Genomic DNA, 26,153 nt, shown 5'->3' with positions numbered 1-26,153 from the left:
CTCTCTCATGCATGATCTGTAGAACTGAAAATCTAGTTTCTGCTTGGGTTGCTAATAGGTACTCAATAGTACAGAGTTTAATAAATGCCCCTAACAGAAATGCTGGCTTGGGCTATGAAACAAGGAGGGAACTTGCTTATGGAGATGTAGAGGAATAGGAGTGATGGGAGAAATTCAGAAAAATAGGGGACTTGCTATATCAGGGACAAAAATAAGGGGAAGTGAATCAGGAGCTATGCGTTACTGCAGCTGGGATGACAGAGGAACGAGGGGGAAGAGAGATCCGTTGGCAGGAGGAAACAAACAGCGAATTCCTCAGAGCTGGGGGAAACTTGTGGAGGCAAAAGGGGTGTGTGCGTTTCCCCTGGCCCATGGGGACTTTTACTGAATGCAGTAGTGACTGCAGGAGTTTTCTGTGTCGTGTAGCAATCCTGCCGGCTCTCAGGGTCCGAGTTTAAGGTCTCTGGTGCCCCCACCTCAGCATCCCCTGTCTTTTAGGGGCGTGCCTTAGGTTCGTGCAATATTCTGCAGCAGCCCCACTCCTGCACCGCAGCCTTGTGGATCAGAAGCCCTGGCTGAGCTTTTCTGTAGCCTGGAAAAGGGTGAGAGTGAGGCAGCTAAGGGGGAACCAGCAAGTCTCTGAGTTCAAAGGACCCCCATTAATTGGCAGACTCCTTCCTCCCTCTGGTGTCTTCTCCAACTGATCAAATGCACAACCCTTCATCTCACTTCAAAGGAGAGCTCCTTGGTTCTCTCCTTGATTTGGTGCATGGGATGCCGTGCTGTAAGAGGTAAAAAGCTTGAAAAACCTCCATGTAGACACCTTATTCAGAATGGTTTATAATGAATGGGTACACAAAAAAAAGCAGTGTGAAGGACAGAGCCGCAGTACCCACCTCTTCCTATTACTTCGCTGAAGTGCACAATCAGGCTGTCAGCACCAATAACCACATGCTGCACTTCTTTGACCAGGTCGGGGTTTAAGGCACTGATGTCAATGTGGACATTAGTTTGGAGAAGTGGACTGGCTAAATCTGAGTCTCCGCTGGACAGAATTGGGGAGAGGTCAGAGTGAGGATACTGGGCAGGTCTGCACGATCCATTCTGAGACATGCTCGGAAACTGATCTGCAAGATGGACAGAAAATGTTATAATCCTTTCAGGTTTCTCCTTGGAAAGTGAAGAGCTTTGTCTCATTGGTGAGCAAGGGTTTGAGTTTATCAGTTTGGAAGAGACTTGGCTTTGCAGCAGGTTTTGGTCACAAAGGGAAAATGAAAATATGCATTGCTAATCTGCCAAACTCCAGGAAAACCATGTCACTAGAAACTTATGCTTGTATCAGCTCTACTTTTATGAAAGTAAATGGCAAAAATTCCACTTTTCTGAGGGGATGGAATGAAGCCTTGTCACTTCTTGCCAAGTGTAAGTTATAGAATTTCTAATAATTGGGAGTAACAAGAGTAAAATGGAAAAATGACAGCGATATGGGAGGAGGAAGTAGTGAACAATTAAAAACATGAAACCTTTTATTATTGTCTTGTTCTAATTTGGTAGGGAACTTTACATTTCATGAAGGTTTCCAAACTGCTGGTGACTAGCTATATTTATCCAATGGTAAATATTCAACCAGGGAAATGCCTAGAGGTGATTCATATCCTGTAACTGCCGAAGATAATACAGTTGGTGCTACTCATGAAAATAACATGAGCCAGCTGATTTAAAATAGCAGAAATTAAAATGTTTCAGTCAAGCCAGGAGTATTATTTGAGAAAATTATTTTTGTCAACAGCATGTTGTTCAGGTATTTTAAATTGCTGTTGTTCAAAAGAACTTTTTCTAGTATTTGGTGTAATAGAATCAAGGAATTTAGTTTAATTTACATCAATTTCAGTCTGGAGTGATTCCAGTAGAATGAATGAGCAGAATTTAGCCCAAGGTGAAAAAAAAAAAAAAAAGAAAAAGGGAATAAATTTAACAAAAGAAATTATCAGATATTTTATCACAAAGAGTAAAGGGTGTTGCACAGACATGCTTTATATATTCATGTATAAAACCTGGGAAGTTTTCATATAGTGTGGTTATCACTCTAGGTGCTGAGAAAAACCCAGTGCTGCTCTACCTAGAAGCAAAAATACTAACTCCTCCATTTACAAAGCCACATTTATGTTACCAAGGGCAAATACCTATTTAATGATCATGGTAAAATACTCTAGCCATGGTTGCAAAATAATTTTTACAGCTGCTACATGTAAACCTGCATGTTTTCTAGTGCTCCTGTCACTTTATTCTTCGACAGTAATTGAACATTCCTACAGGAACATTAAATGAAAGCACCTCCTGCTTTGGTGCCCTCTCTGCTGTGCTTTGCCAGTGCACGGTGGCCCCAGGACCACTACAGATTTACCTTCCCCAAGGATCTTTGCCTAGTTTTGTCTTGTGTACCACTTTCCCTTCTAACCGGTGGCACAGGCTTTCCTTTTCCTTTGGGAATTTTTCAATCAAGAAACATCCTGTGCGAGCTGGTGGCAGCAATTAAAGAATTGTAAAGGAAGCTGGGAACGGGCCTGGCTCTCAAGCAGCTCTGCGATTGGGGATTACAAAGGCAGAATAAGGGTTTGGAGTGATTTCTATTGAGCTGTATATGGCAGCACCTGAAGTAGTACAAGATGTCTATACAAAGACTAATGAACTCCTGTGATTTCTTAAATATCATAATATGGTAACTTCTTATAGTTAAAGACTCTTTAATGGTAATCACAGACCATGGGCTCCACATGTCTTAAAGGACACATTCAGCCTAAAGTGGTATGATAAGTACAGCAGAGTGCTCTTCTGGACAATAGCCACTCTAAAATGGTGTTATAAGGCACAAAAATGTATTCAGCATAGTTATTCTTCCCTCATGCCCACAGCCCTGAAAGTGAATAGTGTGTTTTCTGAGCCTGGCATCCCAGCACACATGGACCGCCACTCGATCTGTCACAGTTTTCACATCCCTTTAGTGTAATTTTAAAAATGAACATTTCTGCGTCATACAACATGCCATTTTATAGGAAATGCATGAATAGACAAAAGAATATTAGTTTACAAAGCTTCATGTCCCACGCTGGGCTGACAGAACTGCTTTATAATGACTGCATGAAGTCACTGAGATATACTAAACCTACAGCCACTTGATGCTATCCTTAAAATCACTTTTTCAGAGTGTATTTGTGCATGGTGTGATGATGACTCAAAATCACCAGCTCCTAGTTAATTGTAGAGCATACTTACAGTGATTTTTTACTAATAGTTTTTTATATACTCCTCCACCCTGAGTAAAAATAAAAATCCTTTGCATATTAATCTTGGGAAGCACCTGAGAAGCTCAGTTCAAATATCAAACCTGTGAACACATGGAAGTCCTAAACAATGGAGATGCAGACAAACCAGATGAAAAAGTGAAATTAAGGTATTGATCAAAATAGCTATAATCTAAAGACATGAAAAGCAAGAAGTATAAAATGGTGTCATCCCCACAGATTCATAATAGAGGCATACCTTCTAGAAAAGTTGATCTGTAGTCTACAGATTCGCTTGAAACCATTTCTGTCGTTGGACTTACACTCCTCGCGCTCACCAGCCTGTCCAGGTGAGGAGTGTGCACTCTGCCATCGTAGCGCACTAGGTCGCTTCCCAGATCTGAAGAGGGAGGAGAAAAAAATATTGGAAAACCCTCATGTTTACTGTGTGCCAATGTTCACTTAGGTATTTTTTTAAGTTGAAGATGTTCTGCTCTGCTGGGAAGAGGGTCAGGTTGTTGCTGCGGCAGACACACACAGGACCTGAACTTCAGCTACTTGACCAGCACAAGAATTGCTGTAACTTGTGTTAAAGCGCTGCTCTTGGCCACAGTGGAGGGTCCAAGAGAGCTTTGAAGCCTCTGGGGCCAGCTTCATGATCTGACATGATACCATGTCAGAACAAGACCTGCTTATATACTAGCTCCTCTCCTCTTTTCCCTTTGCGTAGTACAGTGGTTCCCAATAGAAGGAAACCCAGACATGGGGGACAGAGAGGAGGCACGCTCTGACCAAGTTCTTGATTTGGGTGAACAGGAGAGCAGGACAGAGCCGCGCTCTGTCTTGCCCAACCTAGGCACAGCCTCTAGGACTATAGGGCAACTGGATGAAGCTGAAGTATGTGTGATTCCATGCATGTCATTTACTCGTCCCCTCTTCCAAGGCTGACTGGGGAAGAGAAGATACTAAGTTTTCTTAATAGCTCAGAATTCCTCCAAAATCCTTCTCCTTCAGGCATAGTGTGGCCCTTCACCCAGCTCAGGCAAGAGCCAAGGGCTGAAATGTAAGTAAACACTGGAATTGATTGTGAAACATCTGCTGACAGGTTAAAACAGGGCATTGCATGGCAGTTAAGCAAAGCATGAATTGATGTCAGTTTTTAAAACCTAAGATACAATTATGGAATCATTTGATGGAATTGACTATGATGGACCTTTAATTTGTTTCTTCTTCCTTCTCCAGAGGAAAAAACCCAAAAAGATCAAAATTAAAACTGATGTTGAAACAACTCCAGCAATTAGTCCCGTGAAATTCTGATCTTGCCGGATCAGCACTTTTCCGATAACTGTTGACAAAACTTCTTGCTTCCACTGAAAAAAAAAAGAAAAAAAAATAGCATGATGATTTCAAAAGACAAGTAAAAAGTAGATTATTAGTACTAAGTATGAGCTGATATGTCCCATATGTATTAAGTCTTGATTTTGTGACGCTGCACTGCAATAAGACACTGGGAGTGGAGAAATTATTATATTGGTGTACGCGAAAGCAGATCTACATTTTTATGATTCATTACGTGCCTTCAGAGCTCTGGTAGTGACGCAGCTGTGTATGTGCTACACCATACACACGGCACGCACTCACACACGCAGTCTGGATAACAGGGTCGCACTGCTACCAGATGTTAATTCAAAATGCTAAATTCATACTTTTACTCAAATGGTGCAGGGAAACGTACAGGCCTATGGATATACGAGCTGAGACCTATGTTAAAAAAACTAGCCCAAATGTCTTTAATATGTGTCCTTCCGGCATAAATATGCTGTAACATCAAACTCTCTGTTGACAGCGTGCCTGCGTTTTAGTTCCCAAGGTCATGTGAGCCCGTTCCTTGCCAGCTTCTAGCTTGTCAACAGTTTAAAGAAACAAAACAAAACAAAAACACAATTCCCAAAATCAACAACCAAACAAACACCAAGCAGCTAACAGGGAAAAACTGTTTTAGGTCACACAGCACTAGCTCAGTCAGTTGGAATGCATTTGGCCATCTTTTCTTTTTCTCCTGTGGAATTCATTCCTCTGGGTACTGTAATGATGGATTTGCCCGTCAAAAGAGCAAATTTTCTTCTTCGCTGGGCAGACTGCAATTTCTGAGGCTCCTTGCCAGTAAACAAGCAGAAACCTTATTTAACCCCTTTATGTTGTGTTCTTTTCTGCATACGAAATACATGTCATGCATATCTGTTTCTCAGAGGTTAAGGAAATATCACATAGTAGAGCTGACTGAATGTAGTGCTGGTCCTGGTTGCGTAGGTAAAAATATGAAAAGGTACAGAATGCAACATATGCACAAGTATTATACAAATCTAGGCATTTACAGGTCTGGGAAACAGGTTTGGCAAAAGGAGAGCTGCATCTAATGTTATAGTTTGCCTGATACATCCAAGAAATTTAATTTGTACTTTTCAAAGAAAATTGATATTAAAATAAATTAATATTTACTGTGTTGATAAAGCAAATTAGTTATTACTATTCATTTAGGTTACAGTAGCCCATAGGAATACCATTCACGGCCCAGAATCCTACTGAGATAAATGCCATAAGGACATAGCAAAAAATAGATGGTCCCTGCTCCAAAGAGCTTACACAAAGTTTGATCCTAGTCACACTTACATGACTGGCAAAGTTTCCACTGTTTTCAGTGAATCAGAGTCCATGATCATCAAATTTCATAGTTTAAAGGTAATATCCATCTGCTGTGATTTTCTTTTTTTATATTTAAAAAATACATAAAATCTATTTAAAAAAATACAAAGATACCGAAAGATTTGTGTCTTATTCTATGAATCAGTAGGTCAAAACTCTGCAATTTAAATTTGCAGTAGTGCTCTGAATGACTCTAGTGAGACCACATTTAGAACAATAATTTTCGAGCTCAAAGATTTGTCCTAAGTGTCTGCATTTAACAAAAAGAACTGAAATTAAATTAATAAAAGCAGAAAAAAAAATTCTTTCAGAAAGGATCTGATCCTCTTGACTACAGCAGAATTTTTTGCTGAAAAAAGGACTTGTGAGCGCCAAAGTAAACCTACTCCATTACAGCTTCCCATTCTTCCCCATATGTTTCCTCTTGTGTTTGGATTAATAACTGTCATTTTATTTCTGTGCTTAGTGTACGTCCTGCTTTGTGCCTAAGGCTCCATAAAGTCTCTGTACAAACAGGTAATAACAACGGTGCTGATAATTCTTTTAAAACAGTCGATATTATTTGAATTTCCATCCCAAACAAACAGAGATAGAGGTATCTCTGTAAACACAGGCTTAGGCTTAAATTTAAAGTTTATGCATTCAATAGTGACATTGGGAATGACAATAAAAATGGCATTAATGTCTCATGTGTGGTGTAGCTGCCTCACCTCTATATTTAGCTCGCTGTTAGATTTCAGGAGATCGCTGGGAACCGTACACAGAATTGATTCTGACTGCAGGAGAAGGTTTTCGCAGCTTTTATTTCCAACTTTTAGCACCTCTCCTTTAACAGCTTCTGAATCAATATAATTTCCCTTGGAAAAAAAAAAAAATCAATTTCATATTACATAACCATCTCGTAAAAGTTAAGAAGTCCATTCATTACAATGGAAATTTTTTTTTAATGGAAAAACAATTATGAAATAAAAGACTAATGCAAATTTACATTGCCCTGTCAATATGCACGTATCAGTTTTTTTCATGTAAATAAGAGTTTGACAGACAGGCCAGAGGGGGATGATAAAGTTTACAGATAAAATCTGCTGTCACTAATACTCTTACAGGCCATACAGACTTCTAAACATGTAAATGTCTGAGGGATAAATTCTGTTGGTCCTGTTTAGATTTTTGCATAATTTGCACAAGAAAGGAAGCATTATGCGACCCTGTTGTTTATACAAAACTGGCATTATGTTATCCACAAACTAAAGGCATCTCAAACATTTTGTTTTGCAAATGGTTGTGGTAGCAGGAGTGAAGCTTTCAAAAAGAACTAATTAATTATAATCATAAAAATGCACAAATCTGTTAAAATCACATTCCACAGACCAAAGAGGAACAAACCCCGGTAAAAATGACAGCATGAAAAGTGCACTCCCTACTCAGAAAACCTGCTTTCACCTCCCAGACTTGGCTAAAATGTCATTCCTTCTGGTATCGTGATAGCAGTGTCCCAAGGCTAAGTTCAGGATCTTTTGTGCTCAGGAGCGCATCGGTATTTAAGAAGCTGCCCTACCCTATGTGCAGCCCAGCTTAAGATGAAAAACCAGGCATATTAAGTGAGAGTAGAAGGGGAGAAGGAAGGGTGGGGAGTAACACTAATCCAGGCTATTTATGTGGTCTGGATCTGGGAGTTTCCCACAAGAAGGGAGGAAGACGTCATGGCCGACACTGCTACGAGGCCTCATATACTGGAAAGAAAACAAGAATCCCATTCTCTGGGGCAAAAATATTTTACTGTGGAATATGTTTTGGGTCTGCTGCAGAATCAGACTGAGCTCTGGGAAAATGTTAATAAAAATATAGGAGAGCCAGTCTAACGTCCTCTTTTGATTGGCAAAGCCACACCCCAGGTGAGTGCTTTTTAATTGCTGGCCAAAAAAGTCCATTTGGCACTCTATCTTCTGTCTACTTGGAGCCATTCTGTTTGGTGTAAATTAAGTAAATATTCAATGCTTATTGTTTATTAGTATGGAAGCTTGCTGCAGATTGTGAGCCATTCATGTTCAAATCTTCCCTTTGAATGATGTACCTCAAAAGACTTGAATGTGGGTCTTCTATCTCCAGGATATATGTACTATCCTGGAGAGCGTGGGTGAGTGGCACCTTTTCTTCTTCTACGGAAAATGTCAAGAATTTTTTCTCTACCAAAACTCACACTTACCCAAAGGAAAAAAAAAAATCATATTGACATTTCCTAAGTTGGTCCTTAGCCAGTTATAATGAAGACAGTATTTTTTACTTATAACCATTACCATTATATTTCAAATATATTCCGTATAATATCTCAATATAAGAAGAGTTTCAAAACTCTTTTAGCAGTGTTTTTGCTCTTTTAAGGACCACAGAATTTCCTATGACTTTAAGAAAAGGAGGAAACTGACTCCTCTGAGAACTGGGAAATAATATTTTCTGGTTTAAAATGTGTATTACCCCCTTTTTGCAGAGCAATGCCCTTGCATGCAAGCTGGAAGCTAGTTACTGGACTGACCACCTGTTGCAAACCAATCTGATAGACCAACTACTTCACAGCTTGGGTGAAAGTCTAGGAGCAGTAGAAGGACCACAAACCAAGGCGTGGAAATTTTGAGAATGGTGTCAGAAGAATTTTTGAGGTTCCTAAGTAGAGTGGGTTGACTTGGGAAGAATGAAGAGTTGCTGCAGCTGCAGAGCTTCCACTTCAGCTTGCTCAGAGAAACCAGGGATTCCTTATTGCACTCTCTTGGACCAGACAGAGAGATACATAATTTTCTTTGCAATGTGGAAGAAGATTGAAACTAGTGTGACCTATAAATACACAAGAAGAGTTCCTTAAGATTGTCTCATAAAGAACGTGTTATTCTGGATTAGGAATAGAGTGGACAATTTAGTAAGTCTTGTCCTACTCTTAGTTTTAGGGCAGATGTGCCAGATGAAAGCCAAGATCTCAGATGTGATGTGTAACATGAAATGACAATTGTGCTACTTACTTCTCTAATGGAAGATTTATATTTATAAATACAACCTAGTCACCTAGTGGCCCATTCCTAGGCCTTCTCTGGAAGCATGCGGAGACCCCGCACCGACTTGGTGCACAAGCACAACTCCAGACCAGGCCAGGCTTCTGGGCAGACTGAGGTGAGAAGCTCTTTCTTTCCTTATTTATCAAGGGGGTTTTGGGGTGTGTTGTCCGTCCGTCCCCCCCCCACTAGGACACACTGGGCTGTCAGCAGGCCAGCTTGCAGGTCTGGGTCAGTGGCTCTTGTGGGAGGCAGCAAGTAGGCTCTGTCCTCTTCAGCAGACTCAGGTCTTTGGTTGTCCCCAACAGCAAAACACCAGAATTTATCCTGCCATGAGAGCTTCCCGTGTTGGCAGGAGATGGGAGCACTTCTGAAGTGGTGTCTTCACGGTGCTGAAGCAGAGAAGTGCCTCAAACCACTCTGCCATGACCCCTCTGACTGGGGCATGGTGGGCACTGAGAGACTTCAAAGAGCCACATACTTGGCAGATGAAGACAGTGATGATGTGGGACCCTGAGAGGCTCCGTCATGTCAAAGACAAAAGGGCTGGCACTGAAGACAAGAAGGGCTGGCATTGATGGCACACAGTGCCCTGAATGTGTTTTAGATTGGAGACTTAAAGTTTTCTTGTGTGTAATGTTTTCTTACAAAAACATCTTATGGTCATCAGGGGAAACCAAACAGAACCTTTCAATTGGTACCTACTGTCATTTGATGAAAGCCAAATATGCCACACTAGATTAGTTTGACTGAAAAACTTGTGATAAAGCTCCCTCCGCCCCTCTGAAACTAATTAAGAAAAAGATAAAAGAACTTCGGTTTGGTAGAACAGACTGTTCACTGAAGCAAGCTGCCATTTAATTTCATGCTGAGCTTGCTTAATTACTGCACAAAATATGACCATGAGGCATGTAAACTTGTGTGTGTGTATTTTTGAATGCGGGTATGGGACGAGGGAAAAGTGTTGCCAATATGGCTTGTAATGATCTTTTGGCTCCCAACTATAATTTCTGAAAGTCGCCTCACTGTTTTGATAGAAGCATCCCACTAGAACTAATGTTATTTAGAGGAAGATGTTAAATTGGTGCTTGTTCATGCTTTGTTCTAGGAGACCAGCTTTCACTAATGTTATTCTCCATTTGGTTGCCAGGAAATAATCAGGGCATTAGGTTTAGGTAGACATCTGCCTTGGGTGTCATGACTGCAGGTGACATCAATGCTACAAAATTGTGACATTGGTCAGTTTTCAGTGGGACGGTCCTCAGCCAGCCTTTCTCATCTGAATGGCTTCATCACAACACTTAATAGCACTAGGGACTTCTCCTTAAGGGAGATTAAAAGGTTCAAGAGTAAAAGAAAGAAGAGAGTTAAAAACCACCTAATTTTTAAACTCAGCCCCTGGGAAGATTATGGAGCAAGTTCTCATGGAAGTTTTTCCAGGCAGAGGAAGGACAAGAATGCAATTGGGGACAGCCAGCATAGGTTCCTAAGGGTGGATTTTGCCTAAGCAGCCTGATGGCCTTCTACGAGGAGATGACTGGTTCTGTAGATGAAGGGTGAGCACTGGATGTTTACCTTGGTTTTAGCAAGGTTTGCAACACAGTCTCTCCTAGCATTGAAAACAAATTGGGATGATATGGACTGGATGGATGGACCATAAGGTGGGTGAAAAACTGACTGGCCATCAGCTCAATGATTACAAGTCTAACAAGTGGCGTTCCCCAATGGCTGATACTGGGACCAATGCTGCTTAAAATGTTTATCAGCAGCCTGCACAAAGGGACAGGATACACTGTCCTTGTGCTTTCAGATGACATCAAATTTAGGAAAATTACTGAAACACTGGAGGGCAGGATCACTGCTCAGAGTGACTGTGGCAAGCTGGAGGAATGGGCCAGCAGGCACCTCATAAATTCAACAAAGCCAGATGCAAAGTCCTGCACCTGTGGTGGAATAACCCCATGCACCAAGACAGGCTAGGAACAGCAGGGTAGAAAGACACTCTATGGAAAAGGACTTGTGGTTCTCATGGACCACAAGGTGGAATGACGCCGCAGTGTGCCATTGTAGTGATGAAGGCTCACCACATACTTTAGCAGCAGCAAAGCCAGAGGATTGAAGGTGATTGTTTTCCTCTGCTCAGCACTTGTGAGACCACATCTGGAGAATTGTGTTAAAGTTTGAACCCCACAGAACAAAAGAGACACTGACAAATTGGATGAAGTACAGCAGATGGCCACTGAGCTAGGACAGGAGCTGAAGCACAGGATGCACAATGTAAGGCTATGGAGCTGGGTTTTTTAAAGCTGTAAAATCTCCATTCTTGGAGATCTTTAAAAATCATCTCAACAAGGCCATAGGCAACCTGACCTAATTTTTAACTTAGCCCTGTTTTGAGCTAGAGGGTAAGACTACAAAGACCTCTGGAGGTTCCTTCCAATCTAAGTTATTCTATGAATCTTCTCAAATTAGTCTTCTTTCCAGCTGGTTGATATGCATGACCTGGAAAATACTGGAAAACACTGCTATTACGGTAGAGGCACTGAGCCATGCAGCAGCTATATATTCCCAGCTCTCTCTTGACCTGCACTCCAGAACTCTTTCTAGTGTTTCTCCATAACTGAACAGGAGAATTGCTCTGCATTGAGGAAGGGGTGATTGTACGGCCACAAGTTCCAAGTAGAAAAATTGTAATAATTGATTATTCTTTGGAATTTTCCCAGAACACTTTGTGGAGACAGATCAATATTAAGAGAGTTTGGCTGGAACTCAGCATGGCTGACAGAGGATCTGAGGTAACTCCCTCTATTTTCCTGCAGCTCAGGAGCTGGCCCACTGGAGCATCTTGGAGTCAAAGGCCTCAGGGCTTCAAGATTTCACAGCTGTCATAGGGGAAAAGAGTTTGGGTGTACAGAGTTATGCAGCAGCTACACGAAGAGATGACCCCAGCATTAAGGCTGATTCTCTTCTGTAAAGCATTTTTTATAGATTATATTCTGTATAAATTATAGATATTCTATATAAATTTCACATACATTTTCATAGACATTCATTATAAATTAGGAATACCTGTATTTATACTGTTCCTATTTGATACTCTAACTCTGAAAAGCACTAGATTTCAGGAAAGTGGACTCTTGCAAAATGGATTTAACTTTTTCCACAGCACTCTAGTAAAGAGCAGCCTGTGCCTGTGAGGGCCCTGAATTCCTAAGAGATGTTTCTCAGTGCTGTGTAGACTATTCCCAGTGCTCTTTTAACACGCACTCAGCATCAACTTTGCATTTTTCATGGATCCATAAATATTTAGGCTAGAGTGGTGACTGATCCTCATGAGTGACTTTGTGCACAGGCCAGAGTTTCCCTCAGCTGTGGAGAGCCAAAGCTGCTAGGCCACTTTCTAAAGACAACTCCACGTCTTTTGTGAGGAAGGACACAAAACCCTGTGACAGTAAGAGCTGGGACTCACGCGCAGACCACACGCTTCAGGTTCTGGGCTGCTGGCTGTATTTATGCCTGAACTGGTGATGCAGCTCATCGCAATCAGAAGTAGATGCTGTGTGGTCCTGCCATGAGGATGAGGCAAGCCACTCTCCCACCCCACCTGATGCCAACAACCACCCTGGTATATCTTTGTTTTCAGCTCTGCATCTTTTAAGTTGTGACAGCTGGGGGCTCAGATGAACGGAGTACTAAACATACTGCTCTCTGTCTCTCACTGCCCCTGCTTCCTTGGGGCTTCCTTTGTTTCATCAAAATGTCTGTTCCACGCTACGCTGCTGATGTGCGCTTGCAAATAATTGAAAAAGGTATTTCAACATTTCTTACCTTAATTTCCAGAACGTTTTGGTTGCCTCTTGAGATGAACACTGGCTTTTCAAAGTGCTTAAATACAGGATTATTTACATAATCAAAATCAAAGTACAAAGAGCTGACACCATCAAAAATAAAGAACACTTTGGTTACAAAGGGCGGTTGGAGATTGAAGGCTTTCAGTGAAGGAGTTGTACAGCAGATTATCTCTGAGCTGGAGCGGTGGCTACATGCCTATAAGAAAGAAAGACGTAATTGAGTAAGTACGTGCATAGGAAGTCACTGATGAACGTAACTGATCTTTAACAATACACATATATTGAAAAAATAAACACCAGAGGTCTTGTTCTTCTTCAACCAAAGCAAAATCCTGATCAGTGCTACACAGCGTTTATTTAGAGCTGGGAGAAAAGTATAAAAACTTCATGTCAATGGTGTTTGCACTCTTGTTGAGGAAATGTTCAAGTAAACAAGCTTCCTGGCCTGATTGTTCACAGCACTTTTAAAGTAAATATTTTGCAGATAATTAATGGAAAATTATTTCCAAAGCCAAGGACCATCAGGAGGCTATCCTGATGTACTGAGCTGTGCTGGGACACAAAGCAGCCATAATTCAGCTTACCCAGCCTATGTCAGAGTGACTGCCACATGGATTTCTCTTCCTTTCACACTACCAAAGCCATAGCGAGGGACCAGAGAAGGTAAAAATAGGGCCAATGAATCTGACTGAAATAGTGGAAAACAAAAGTAAAGCACTGTTTACCCAGAGTGTAGCTAAGCTGCTATGTTTCCAGAAAGACACTACAGATGCTGTGAGAAAGCGCTTTAAAGTCAAAACCACTATGGGATTCTGTTCCATGAAAGCTCAGCAAAGTGTATCTTCTTTCAAAAAATGTATGTGTAAGGCCCCAGACATGTGGTATTAGGTGCTTAGGTACGCTGGTGTCATGCAAGTCCCTCCCAGGAGTGTGGACTGTGGGATGTCCTTCACGCTGGAACTCTTTGGACCAGCGGGGTTGAGATGTTTGCCCCTCACTGCTGTGCAGGAGCTGCCTGATAATGGGTGTGAAGCCACGCTTGCCCCTCGCTCTGCCGTTACTCCTCCCAAGGGTCTGCTCTAGGGGTCCTTCCTGGGGAAAAGCTGCTGGTACACCGGAAGATCTGCCAGGGCATGCGTTGTGCTGTGGGGGTGCAATCCAGTGTGAAATGTCTGGCCAGGGTTCTTCCCCCAATCCCATACCGCCTTGTCATAGGACTTGTGGGACAGACTAGACAGACCCAGGTCCTCCCTAAAAGGATTGCTGTGTTGCCAGCAAGGGCAGCATGGGTTCACAGAATCACAGAATTTCCTAGATTGGAAAAGACCTGCAAGATCATCTAGTCCGATCATTAACCTAACACTGACAAGCCCACCACTAAACCATGTCCCTAAGCACTGTATCTACACGACCCTTAAATACCTCCAGGGATGGGGACCCCACCACTGTCCTGGGTAACGCGTTCCAATACCCGATGACCCTTTCAGTAAAGAAATTCTTCCTAATAAACAATCTAAACTTCCCTTGGTGCAACTTGAAGGCATTTCCTCTTGTTCTATCACCTGTTACCTGACAGAATAGGTCAACTCCCACCTCTGCGACCTGCTTTCAGATAGTTGTAGAGAGCAAACCCTGTAGGGTTTGCAGGCGGCCTGATCTGAAGCTGAGTTTAGGCATTTTTCAGGGATTATGTCCTTGCAGATGGGATTCATCCAGCCTGCATCCAGACACCTGCACTGGAGTTAGCTGTCTGAACTGCCTTTATCATCAACAGAGGGAAACAGGTCACCTGGAATGGGATTCATCTGATCTGTTTTAGACAACAGCTTTAATTAGATTAACGGTGCTCTAGAAGGGTCGACTTCTCTCTCTTGACTCTGAAGGTTTCTACATGACTAATTTGATTACAATGTCAACAGCACATCCACAAGCGTTGATGGGATGCACGGTGGGTGCTGGGCAGCATCACACAAATTGCAGAGTGGGTTGTTTGTGATTGTAGCGTGTACTCCCTTCTCTGTGCCTCCCTTTCATGGTGCCTACTGCGGATACGGTTGAAGGACTTCTGGCACAAACAAAGTTGCTTCAGCTCCACAGAAGTATTTCTCTTCCAACTGTATAAACCTTCTGTAAGTAGTTCCCTCTCCACTGTGCCCCGACAGCGATTACACTTTTTTTTTTAAGATATAAATAGAGTGACTGACATGTGCCCCGGTAAGAACAGGGCTTAGCTCCTAGTCATCATAAATCTTACATTTGTTCTACAAGAAATTTCCCTGGAAAACTAACTGTTGAATACTTGTGCTGTCAAATACTTTTGTGCATCTAGAGAAGTCCAAAAAAAATATTTTTTTTCTGTTTTGTTTTTCAAATTAAATTGGTTCTCATTATAAAATGCTGCCTGAAGGAGCTGTGAAATTAGCTTACATTTGTCTCTAATATGCTAAATTAATGCAATGTAATTTTGCTGTTTCAAATCAGTGACATAACCATTCAAGCTATATCAGTTATATACCCACGTTAGCCTGAAAAGTGGGATTAAATTAGCTATCTACAAATCAGCACTTTTTCTTATCACCACAGCAATTCATGTTTCTGTGCATAATATTGTGAAATCTTGAATCTGCCAAGGGAAACACTTTCAAGGCTCTGAAACTGAGCTGTAGAGTTTTAGAGCTCGATTACAAGGGTTACATGTCTGTGAGCTGTGCGTTCAGCGCTCAGATAAATAACTTGGTGCAGCTCTCAGTGATGCTAACGGGACTCGCACCCGTGTAAGTAACAGCCCATTTAGATTCCTAGCACAAATTCAGGAATATTTGTGCATCCCCCATGACAACAAGGTAATCTGTGGGACACAAGAGGAGGCAGATGTTCGCTCCATTTGCTTACAGTATTAGGCTGTTCTTCCTCTTTTGAATACAGTTTTATACACCATTGACCATATCTCAGGCTTTGTTCTATCACATGGATCTAGAAATTCATTTGAATCATTATGGTAATAATAAGATGCATCATTACTATAATGGATGCTCAAGCCATAATTTTCCATGATATATGAATATTCGTAAAGTTATCTATCATATTGTGTCACTTCTAAAAAGGGATTACTAAAATATATATGTAATTATAGGACCAAATATGTCCCAGGTAATCATTATATTTATTTGATTAATGTAAATTCATTAGACTTTTTATCTACTGTAGAGTAGTGATGTCCCTTAAATGAATAGCAGTGGTATTCATAACTTTGTTTGTGGCTATCTATTAGAATCAGATACTTTACTTTATCAGCCTGGTCTCTGAAGAGGAAGCTTTCAGAAAATGATAAAAATCTAATAATACTCTTTGGAGGGGATGCAATGTGACTGATTGGTGAGGTCAAGAAAAATCTTATTTGCGATGCCCTTATTGGTACATGATTTGACATGACATTTCTACCTTGAAATTGGTTTTAGCAATTGAAGAATATGACGGTTTAGTTTTCAAGAAATATTGGATTGAGGATCTATAAGAAAAAAACCCTAATTCAATCTATTGCCTTCTCAATTAAGATACTGCCTATCACCCAGCACCTTTAACTTTTATTTAATTAGGCTTTAAAGTACATTCACTTTAAAAGCTAAGTCTAAGGTCTTCTTGTGACTATAATCTACATCTGAAGACAATAAGGAAGAAAAGATGTAAAAATTATGGAGCATTTCACAAGCATAAGTAAATACTATAGCCCAAGGGAATAATAATCCATTGCACAATGCATATGACTCATCACTTAAAGGTATGTATTCTTGTTTCATTTGTAAAATATGACCCTTGAGGCAATTAATTCAAACCTGACCTACAGAATCTGAACTTTGGTGCCCAATTCAATTTTTTTTCAACTGATAGAACAACAGGAAAAGTATAAGGGAGGATCTCTGAGCTCCAGAGGTCTCCCAGCAGCTGACCCAGATAAGAGAGGAGCAGTTGGATGTGTATTACAGGATCTGTAACAGTCAGAAGGGAGAAAAGGGCCAATTTGTCCTTTCATAAAAAGTAAACTTTTGGAGTTCCAGTGAGGAATGAAAGATGAATGACGTTAAAGACAGACCGGGTGACTCTCCAACCATCTTTGCCAAAGGATGATTTCTCAATAGAAAGAGATGAGAATTCAGGTCTGACTTGAGGAAAGCCCATTCAGAAGGCTTTTCTGTGTCAGTGAGAAATTGAGTAGTGGTGCTCAAGCAGGGCATCTTGAAGATTTTTCAGAGAACTCATTGGCTTTTGCTGCCATTTCAGGTAGTGCAGTGAATGGCCCTAATGGATCGGTAGCAATTTTATTCTAGTTGTCTTCTTGGATGAAGGCATGGGAGATGATACTTCTAGTCTATCAGATCGTTGGACCAGAAGGTAGAGTAAAAACTCTCTTGCTCGGGGTCTGAGAGCCAGCCCTTCACACAACATGACCAATACTGACTGGGAGTCTAAATTCCTCCCTGGGCTTGGGGTGGTCAATGTATCTGCTAGCACCACATCCCTGGCATCCCGTTGACTTCACAGGATGGGCTTTTCCCTGACACCCTCTGCTGCAGATTTGGCACAGACAGAAAGGCCAATTGTTCCCCTTCAGCAGGGAAACTCTTTGCTGGGCTTCTGTGGCAGCTTTATGCCACAGAGTCAACACAGATAGAAGATCCAGCCCTGAGTGTCTTCGGCTAGGTAGTCAGGAACTTCTTCAGTAATCACACACTCACCATCCACAGTTTCCAGGAAATTTCTTCTATCATTATTTAATAAATCTATGAAGGACACTCACAGGTGAATTCTAGGCATTTTGATGAGTACTATGAGTATGGATTGTTCACAGACTTGTAAACATTGATGGAACTTTAGGGTATTTTAAAATTCTCCTGTAATACAGCAGGAAATGGCATCTAGCAGGGAGCAATTAAGAAATACTAAAGATCGTTCAAGAGACTACTTACTGAAGAGATAATTAAAAGAGGTGGTTTTGCATAGCTACAGGGTCAGTTGTTGAAGGTCATGCATTAAAAGGTGCTTCTCCCTAATTTTGCAACCTTGCGTATCTTGAGACATTCATGGTTAGAAGAGATTAAACAGTGAGAATATATATACAAATTAGTTAATGGATGGAATATTAAAAACGCTATAGCAAAGGACCCCGGAATGACTACTTGTTCACTATTGGGGAATCAATGCAAAGTACAGGCTTTCAAAGAGAATATATCGGCCTCAAGTGCTTCAGAAGCAGAAGAATCATCTAGCACGACTTATAGCAGAAGTTAGAAGACACTTATTTTGTAAACAGGCTCCGAATCAAATACCATTCCAAACTGTGCAAAGCTTTCTTACAGGCACAGTGGAAAGGGAAAGGAAGGAATGAGCTGCCTCCCTCCTTGTGTACCTCACACAGGAACTGGATACGTGAGCATAAATGAGAGGGTTTGCGTACCCTTCTGCATTATCTAGAACTGTCGGGAATTTATGCAGCACTGCCTAAATTCATATTTTTTTGTTCCTAGTCACAACAAATGTTCAAAAGAACCCATGAAATAAATAGAAATTAAAAAGAAACACATTGCAAGTATTGAAACATGTGGTTCAATAACTCTAGAATATTTTTTTTCACTCCTTGAAACAGCAAATTCAAAGAAGGCAAAAAGTATTCTTTTGATAGTGTTAACACAGAATGTAATATAAACAAAAGTAGTATGAACACAGTATTGAATAATTTTAAGGAAATTTAAATATATATGAAATGAAAATGATATAGTTGAAGCAAGGTATTTTTGCCATATAGAAGAAATACTGAACTTCAAACATGAAAGCTCAAAAGCTCAACTTAAATATTTCTTCTATAGGGGGTGGGCATAATGCCCCCAAAACTTTGCAGTCTCAGTGAAACTACATTTCTTATGGCGAGTTGTTCCAGGAACACTCCTTGGCCAGTTGTACTGCTCATGTCTTCCACCGGGATGGAAAGAACAGGCAGAGAAGAGCAAATACCCCAGGGCATGTCAGCCGTCTCTGCTCCCAGAGGCTTTGGGATGCAGAGCATCCCCAACAGTTCCTTCTGCTTACAAAAGTGACCCTCCACTCACACTGTGACCCCGTTAGGGCTCTAGGCCACAATTAAGCCTGAGGGAGTGAATTAAGGGACTGGGGACAGATAGCTGACAGGAAAAGGTGAGATGTCTTTTAAATTGGGCACCGCTAGTTTTAGGCAAATGGGAGAGAGTCTGGGAGGTGGAAGAAAGTATGAGCAGAGCTCTAGGAAACAACACTTCTCAGGAGTATTTGGAGTGGTTTGGTTTGTTTTAACTGGAAAAGAGAAAGGCTGAATCATAATGTAGTGCAAATATGTAAAATTAGCAGTAGAGACTGTTAATCTGTTGTTTGTGTCCACTGAGGGTTAAGCAAGAAGATAGCTAATTAGCAGCCAGGATTTGGGTTAATTATTAGAAAGAAGTATTTCCAAACCACTAGGTAAGCAGGTAGAGCAGCTCTCTCCAAAGCTTGTTTAAGCAAGGTTGTGAAATTTCTTTCACAAGGAGTTTTAATAACAGCTTAGACAAATATCCGTCAGGCAGTGGTCTGCGTACATTTGCTCCTGCCGCAGAGAATCGGGCCAGGCTAGGTCTTTGTGGTACCTCCCAGCTGTACTTTCCTTTGATGCTCTGGGATGTGTTTCAGTGCTGGCTTTGGTTTTCCCAAGAGCCAGAGTTTCTGAATGCTGACAAAAGCAGCTTCTTGGAGGAGGTTGGTGAGAAAAAACTGAAAAGAAAAAGAGCTTAAACAACAATAAAAAAAAAAGACTCAGTTGGCTCTTCTCTCCCAAACTAAGAAGGCAAAAGGATATATAACCTCAGCTGTAGGACTTCTTGATCCTTTTGGTTTGTATTGGACTGTTTGTCTGGGTTTTGTCTATTCAGGACCACAACATTTTCTCCTTTAAGGGATAGCTGGTCATTGCAGTGCTCTGGATCCTTGCTCGAAATAGCTCCTTATTGTTGTTTATTTTTGTAATGACTGTATGAAAGTTTGATTTTTTGGCATATCGCTTATGCATAGGGCCCAGAATCTCCAGCTCAGGATGGGGCAGGCTGCAGCCGTAGGCATCCTCCACCAGCAATTTCCTCAGTTACACAGTGCAGTGTTGTTTTGCCACTTATAAGTCTTCCTTTTCTCCCTGAGAACTAATATCCTTCCTCGAGAAATAAACTCGGGGTAAAGACTAGAGGCAGAAGAAATGGCAAAAAGAGCTGGGCTGCCACAGAGGCAGGGAAAGCCACCGAGTGCCAGAAGCCTTTAATTTCAATAGAGCAAAACATATCACTTGGGCAATATCAAAGTATATAATACTCTGGATTATAATATGTTTGAGGTTATATTCCACCCTTTGTGCAGGGAGAATGAACTTGTGTACGGTTGCTTTTACATTGGGGCAGATTCTTAGAGATCGGCAGCGGTAGGGGACAGACATCCTTATGGAAAAGAAGGGTCAGACCTGCCTCTTCTTCTGTGCTGGCAAGTATCACGCACACTGCAAGGTATGAAAAGAAAAAGGGAGATAATTCTGACTGTCTATGTCCATGTCTTTTTTTCAACAGCAGGTTAAAAGGCAGGATGGCAGCAAACCACTGCTCAAAGGAAAGGTTGCTCCCCAATATCTGGGGGAGAGAGTAAACTCTACAGTGTTCGTTACCTGGAGTTGCCAGTCACTTTTGGACAGTGGATTTAGTTCTTTAAAACTTCATATCCTTTCAAATCTGCTCAAATTCTGAGGAAGTCCCAAATATTTGAAAAACAATGTATGCAGAATCAGGGCCTCAAGAGAAGCAATATTGCATATTCTCACAGGGGAACACAGAAACCAACTGAATGATCTTCAAAAGAAAGGCTGCTCAAATCCATACAAAGCAAAATCTAAAGAGCTGATTTCAGCAATGATCTTTTCTTTGGAAATCTTCTGTACTAAGAAATAATCATGCCCACATTACTCAAAACCTAATAAATTTTGAGTTTGGTTGATTTCACTGAAATGTTTTGCTTTCCAACTCATGGATAAAGTATCTTTTTGATAACATCGAACACCATGTTTCATTGCAGGGGCACTGATTTTCAGATTAAAATCTGAACCCATTAAATTACAAGCCATGATTACAACCAGCTGAAATTCAGGTCCCGACACTCATAATATTATACAAATTAGGATCATGAAGAATATTATGACCTTGAAGCTATAAAAGACTGCAAATTTGCAGACATACCGTTTAAAATGCTTTGATCAAACCTAGGTCTAATACTTAGAATTCAGTGCAGGAAATAGTGTATGATGATCATTAGAAATAAACTGAGAATATGAGCAGTAGCATAGCACATCATAAAGCGTGCAGGTCAATTTATCTTCAGTTAGACTAAACAGACCTTATGGGATAAGAAAATGTTGGAGGTGCAAGATAAATGTGTAGGCAAAAGCTTACAGGAAACAGGTCCAGTACAACTAGCCAATAAATGACATCTTTGCCTTCTAAAAATTAAAATAAAAATCACATGGTCATATCTGAACACCTTAGTTAGATTTAGGCACTGTATATTATCAACTCAGGTAACAAAAGAAGGCTCAGATCCGTGACTGACCCTCTGATCATGTGGAAGTACCCAACTGCAAAAGCCCAAACTTCTCTTAAAACTTAGTTGCAGAACTTCAATAAGTTAGGAAAGCTTTGCCTCAGTAGGTAGTTTGGCAATCAGAAATTCTTCAAAATAATACTTACTTTTGATTTTACATATTTACTTTTTCTTTAACGCTTGTTCCATTTTCCTTTTCTATCCACAGTCACCATTTGAATATATTACCTATGTATAACAGTAGTCCTTGAACTTGCCATGTAATCTGACATACCTCTATGGCATTGTTCTGTGCATAGTCACTGAATTTACATTGTTAAATTACACTATAAAAAATCTTGTTATCAGACACTGTAAAAGCCTTATTTCTTTGGAAGAGGTTCCTTGGAAACTGTTGTTCTACCCCCAACTTAATTTCAAATTTGTTGCTGAGTTTTGCCTATGCGGTGGAAACAGTCTGTGCAGCAAACACCAAAACGTTGGTGGAAGCCCTGAAGTTTCAAGGCAAAAATCAAAGTATTTTGACTGAAAATTCCGTGCCATTCACCAAAGATGACAAGATAACAGATTGTCTTCTCTAAGACTGACTCACCACAGAGAAGTTCATTCCCAGTTTAGGTACAGTAATCACCATCTGAGGCAAGCACACTGAGTTCAAGTTGATTCCCTGAGCTGTGATTGTACTTCCACCACTAGGAAAAAAAAAAAAAAAAAAAAGGATGAGTAGGATAATGATACATCTGCTATGATAATCTTAATTACAAATTAAATTTTAGAGTAAATGACAACATCAAACCAGAATTAGGGATATATGGGGTGAATGCAAATACATAGCTTTGAGCAGTGAGATTACTTCTCTGGGAAATGAATTCTACACTTGCTATAACAACTAATCAAATACAAGAAAAGAAAAATAATTTTTAAAATTGTGGTATGCCAGGATATAAAACAAATGTGTACATTTTAAAGGAGGGTGTATACTTGTACTTAGCATTTGCTAACTTAACTTATTGCTTTCAGTGGTGCTGAAAAAGGTGTCTTTTTTACTCCTGATGTTTTTTTGGCAAAGGCAGATGGCTTGGATTAGAGCTACTGAGACCATAAATATGTCACTTAAAAACACACACATACCACCATACATATATATTCATAATATTTATGTAGCACTGGATTTAGACTATTTTAAAATCCATTTGCTCTCCTGAGTACCACTGACTTGTCACATTAAATGATTTGCCTCACTAATCAGTGTAATGCCCAGATGCAGTATAGGAGACACACTTAGCTGTACAGTAGGTATCTCAGCAGGACATCACAGGTAGGCTCAGCAGCAGCTAGGAGTTAAATCACATAAAGAAAAGAGGCACCCTTCCCCCTTCTCCTCCACCTCTGAAAGGAAATGATCTGCCCTCTGCAACTGCACCGTAATAGAAGCAATTGGCATGGCAGATAGAGATAAAAATGCAATTTCTTTTGATAGATTGCTGCACAGTGTAGCCATTCTTCTTTCATTCATTACTTTTATTTCTATAAGAAACTTTTACTCACCTAAGGAAAGATTTGGCTGGATGAATTTTTAAAACAACGGGGTCTTCTCTGTATGTGAAATGACCGCTTGCGTCTCGAATAGCTTCGTCGATTCCCACCCTCACGCGATATTCCTGGGGAATTCGTTGTGCCGGAGTGTAGCATTCCACAGTGCTCGCTGATATGCTGGAAGGACAGAAAAGGGCTTGCTTGTCAGCATTATAAACCTTGTATTTGGTTTAAAACACGGTCCTTTAGTGAGACCCAACCCCACCTAAGGATTCGCATGTAAAAAAAATGTCATTGATTCCCCCACTGGATGATCATATTGCAATAAATAAGCATGGCGTGAGGTAGAAACACCACCACCACCACCACTTAGGCTCAAGACTCATCTTCATTTGGTTGACTTGCACCTTGCCTGCTGGGAGGTGCTTCCCCAGTACTGGCAACAGCCACGTCAGCTCCCACACCCTGTAAAGGCAGCTTTCATCCTGGAAAACAACAGCACACTCCAGGTTTAAGGAGAATTACTTGTTCTGCTGTAACCAAGGGATAATGTCTTTCTCTTTCAAATCCATGGGATTTACCCTGTGTTAAAAACCTCAAGAAAAGGTGCTGGTGGGGGATGTACCAGCATGTCAGAGCTGTCCTGCCCTGGGGGCACCTGCTGACTCCAGGCACTGCTGAGGGACAGCAAGGAGAAGCTAGGACAAGGTGAAATTTCAGGAGGAGCTGGCTGAATTCAGCACAGCAGCAGAGTCTCTGGGATATTCACACTTCCCTTGCTCTGTCATGCTTGGCCTTGGAAGTCCTCCTCCCACACCAAGCTCAATGGGTGAGTGGGGAGTGGAGGGGTGAAGGATCCTGAAGCTTGAAGCCCGTGAAGTGTGGCTGCAGGGAGCAGGGCACATCAGAGGCAAGGGTAACAACTGGCTGGAGAAGCAAATGTAACTCTACCAGCTGGTTTCAGTGGTTTGGGCCCAACCACATCGCTCCAAGTGGGCCATTCTCAAAGGGCGTGAGAGATTTTCTCCAAATTAGACAAAAGGGGCATTTGCTGCCACTTCTGAAGCTTTCCAGGAAGGTGGGGCTCATGATGCACTGTAGGGGTTAGTGATTTGTTCATATGTATCTGGAAGCTTTTAAACACCTTTTAAAGGAAAAAATAAACGCTCGATCTAGCTGCCCTCAGAACTGGGGAAAGCTGCCAGTTTAGTAGAGAAACACCTGCCCTCAGAAACTGGCTAAGACCTGTGTAGAAGTCTCCAGACAACCTGGCTGGTGAGAAAGAGGGGTGCTGGGGATGCTTACTGGATCATCTCCAACTACGGTTCAATACCTAGAGGCCCACCTGACCAAAGCAGATGTCTGCCTCTGAGCAGGCTGTCATCTCACCCCCACAGGAGATGTCTCAAATGGATCAGATGAATCATTCCCAAAAGGTTTATATATCTGTCCCTTAGTTGACCAGCTGAGACGATGACATCAATAAATGCCACCCTAAACTATTAAGTAGCCACTGAACAGAAGCGCTGAAGATCTTGATATATAATAGCATATTTGAATACCTAAATCCCTTTCTCGATTTAGTCAGACTTAGCTGATTTGATCAAGAGCATACAATAAATCATTTAGCAGCAAAGAATAAAATTTAGCGCTCTGGACTTTGAGTCTGACGTTAACTAATAGGCTATTGCTTCCCCACATTCTCCACAAGTGTGATGTTTCACCACTATGACTTTCCATTATCAATAGCAGAGACTAAAAATGTAGAGGAATTACTGAACATCCTGTTTCTGGGACACAATGGGCCAGATTCTGCCCTTGGTTGCAGAGGTGACAATTCTGTTCACTCCAGCAGAAGCCACCCTGCTGTACCTGAAAACGGGATCAAGCAGGATTTGCACTGGATTTGATGGCAGAATGGCTACCAAATTCAGAATGCTTGTCTGCCCACAGCAGAGAATCTGTGCTTAGTATTCAACATTTATATTCAGCTGGGATGGAAGTCATTTCCACAGAGAGCATGTTGAAGATTCTTGACTCAGCTCCTACTGGATCCAGTCCAGAGCCACGACAAATTCTGGCTTAATCCTCAAAACAATTGTATATATACCAGGAAAAGTCCTAAACTGATGTTGCCTCTGGTTTGGAGGCTGTTCACTGATAGTAGCTCAGAAATAGCTGCCCCTCTGCATGGGATAGGCGTTCCCACACTGGCCAGGTTTCCACCGGACAAACCAGTAGCTAATGGTAACCTGCACCCACTGGACACCCACTGGGAGCTGCTGAATGAACAGCAGCTCTTGCTAATACAAGAGAGAGGACTGAGTGTGTGGGAGTCGGGGTGACAAAAATTATGGGAAATAAGCAGTTTTGAGTCCATTAGAAGCTGATTTGCTACTGATACATAACCTTTTAATGAGGTTAATGAAGGCATTACAGAATAAACAAGTCTTCTAGGGAACCGTAGTCCCTTCTAGGAACCTTTCAGACATCCTAAAGTCAGGATGTAATCCTGAACGGAATGCTTATTGCAGTATCAATCCTCCGATATGTAACAGAAGGAGAGGAGAGCAATGCATGTTTGCAGATTTTTTCACTTCGAGACATTTTAATCAAGCCATTTAAATATTAAATGCATCATGCTTTAGTGACTTCATTACCTTTTCAAGGTGCACAGTTTCTCACCAACAAAAATCCTTCTGGATTTTCCACTGTTCAGGTATTTTCCAGCTACAGTTAGCAATGTTCCTCCAGATTTGGGGCCATAAGTAGGATAGATACTTGTTATTACAGGATTCTGAGGGGGGGTAAAAATAAGAACAGTGGATTGTTACATTATTTTCAAAATGAGAAGAGGAAGAATCATAAAACACTTATTAGCATTTCCATGAAGTAATAATAAACCAAACAGGAATTACCATACTGGATTGTACTCATGAGGAGTCTCCTTCCAGTAAATATTGAAGCTAATTTTACAATAAAGTTTTAATCATAGTGCTTACCACGTACGAAAATGTATTGAATAGTGTTTTGCCGTGTCCAACAGAAACACTACTGGATATGTTAAAACTTGGATTATTTGCAGCAGGAACTGTGCATTCCAGCCTTTG

At 41.1% G+C, this 26,153-nt stretch overlaps 1 protein-coding gene across 1 annotated transcript in view; it reads right to left on the bottom strand.

Annotated features, from left to right (window-relative positions):
* MET (MET proto-oncogene, receptor tyrosine kinase) overlaps positions 1-26,153 on the bottom strand; it is a 71,139-nt gene that overhangs the window by 8,219 nt on the left and 36,767 nt on the right. The window contains exons 7-15 of the mRNA XM_009887081.1: positions 26,046-26,148; positions 25,704-25,840; positions 23,056-23,220; positions 22,100-22,199; positions 12,854-13,072; positions 6,695-6,841; positions 4,495-4,651; positions 3,541-3,681; positions 897-1,127 (exon numbers count right to left, since the gene is read on the bottom strand). Of these exons, the coding sequence (XP_009885383.1) occupies positions 897-1,127; positions 3,541-3,681; positions 4,495-4,651; positions 6,695-6,841; positions 12,854-13,072; positions 22,100-22,199; positions 23,056-23,220; positions 25,704-25,840; positions 26,046-26,148 (1,400 nt within the window). The remainder of the gene's footprint in view (positions 1-896; positions 1,128-3,540; positions 3,682-4,494; positions 4,652-6,694; positions 6,842-12,853; positions 13,073-22,099; positions 22,200-23,055; positions 23,221-25,703; positions 25,841-26,045; positions 26,149-26,153) is intronic.

This window comes from Charadrius vociferus, unplaced genomic scaffold (assembly GCF_000708025.1).
Source record: "Charadrius vociferus isolate BGI_N301 unplaced genomic scaffold, ASM70802v2 scaffold906, whole genome shotgun sequence".
Taxonomy (NCBI): Eukaryota; Metazoa; Chordata; class Aves; order Charadriiformes; family Charadriidae; genus Charadrius; species Charadrius vociferus.
This window is presented reverse-complemented; position numbering and strand designations above follow the sequence as displayed.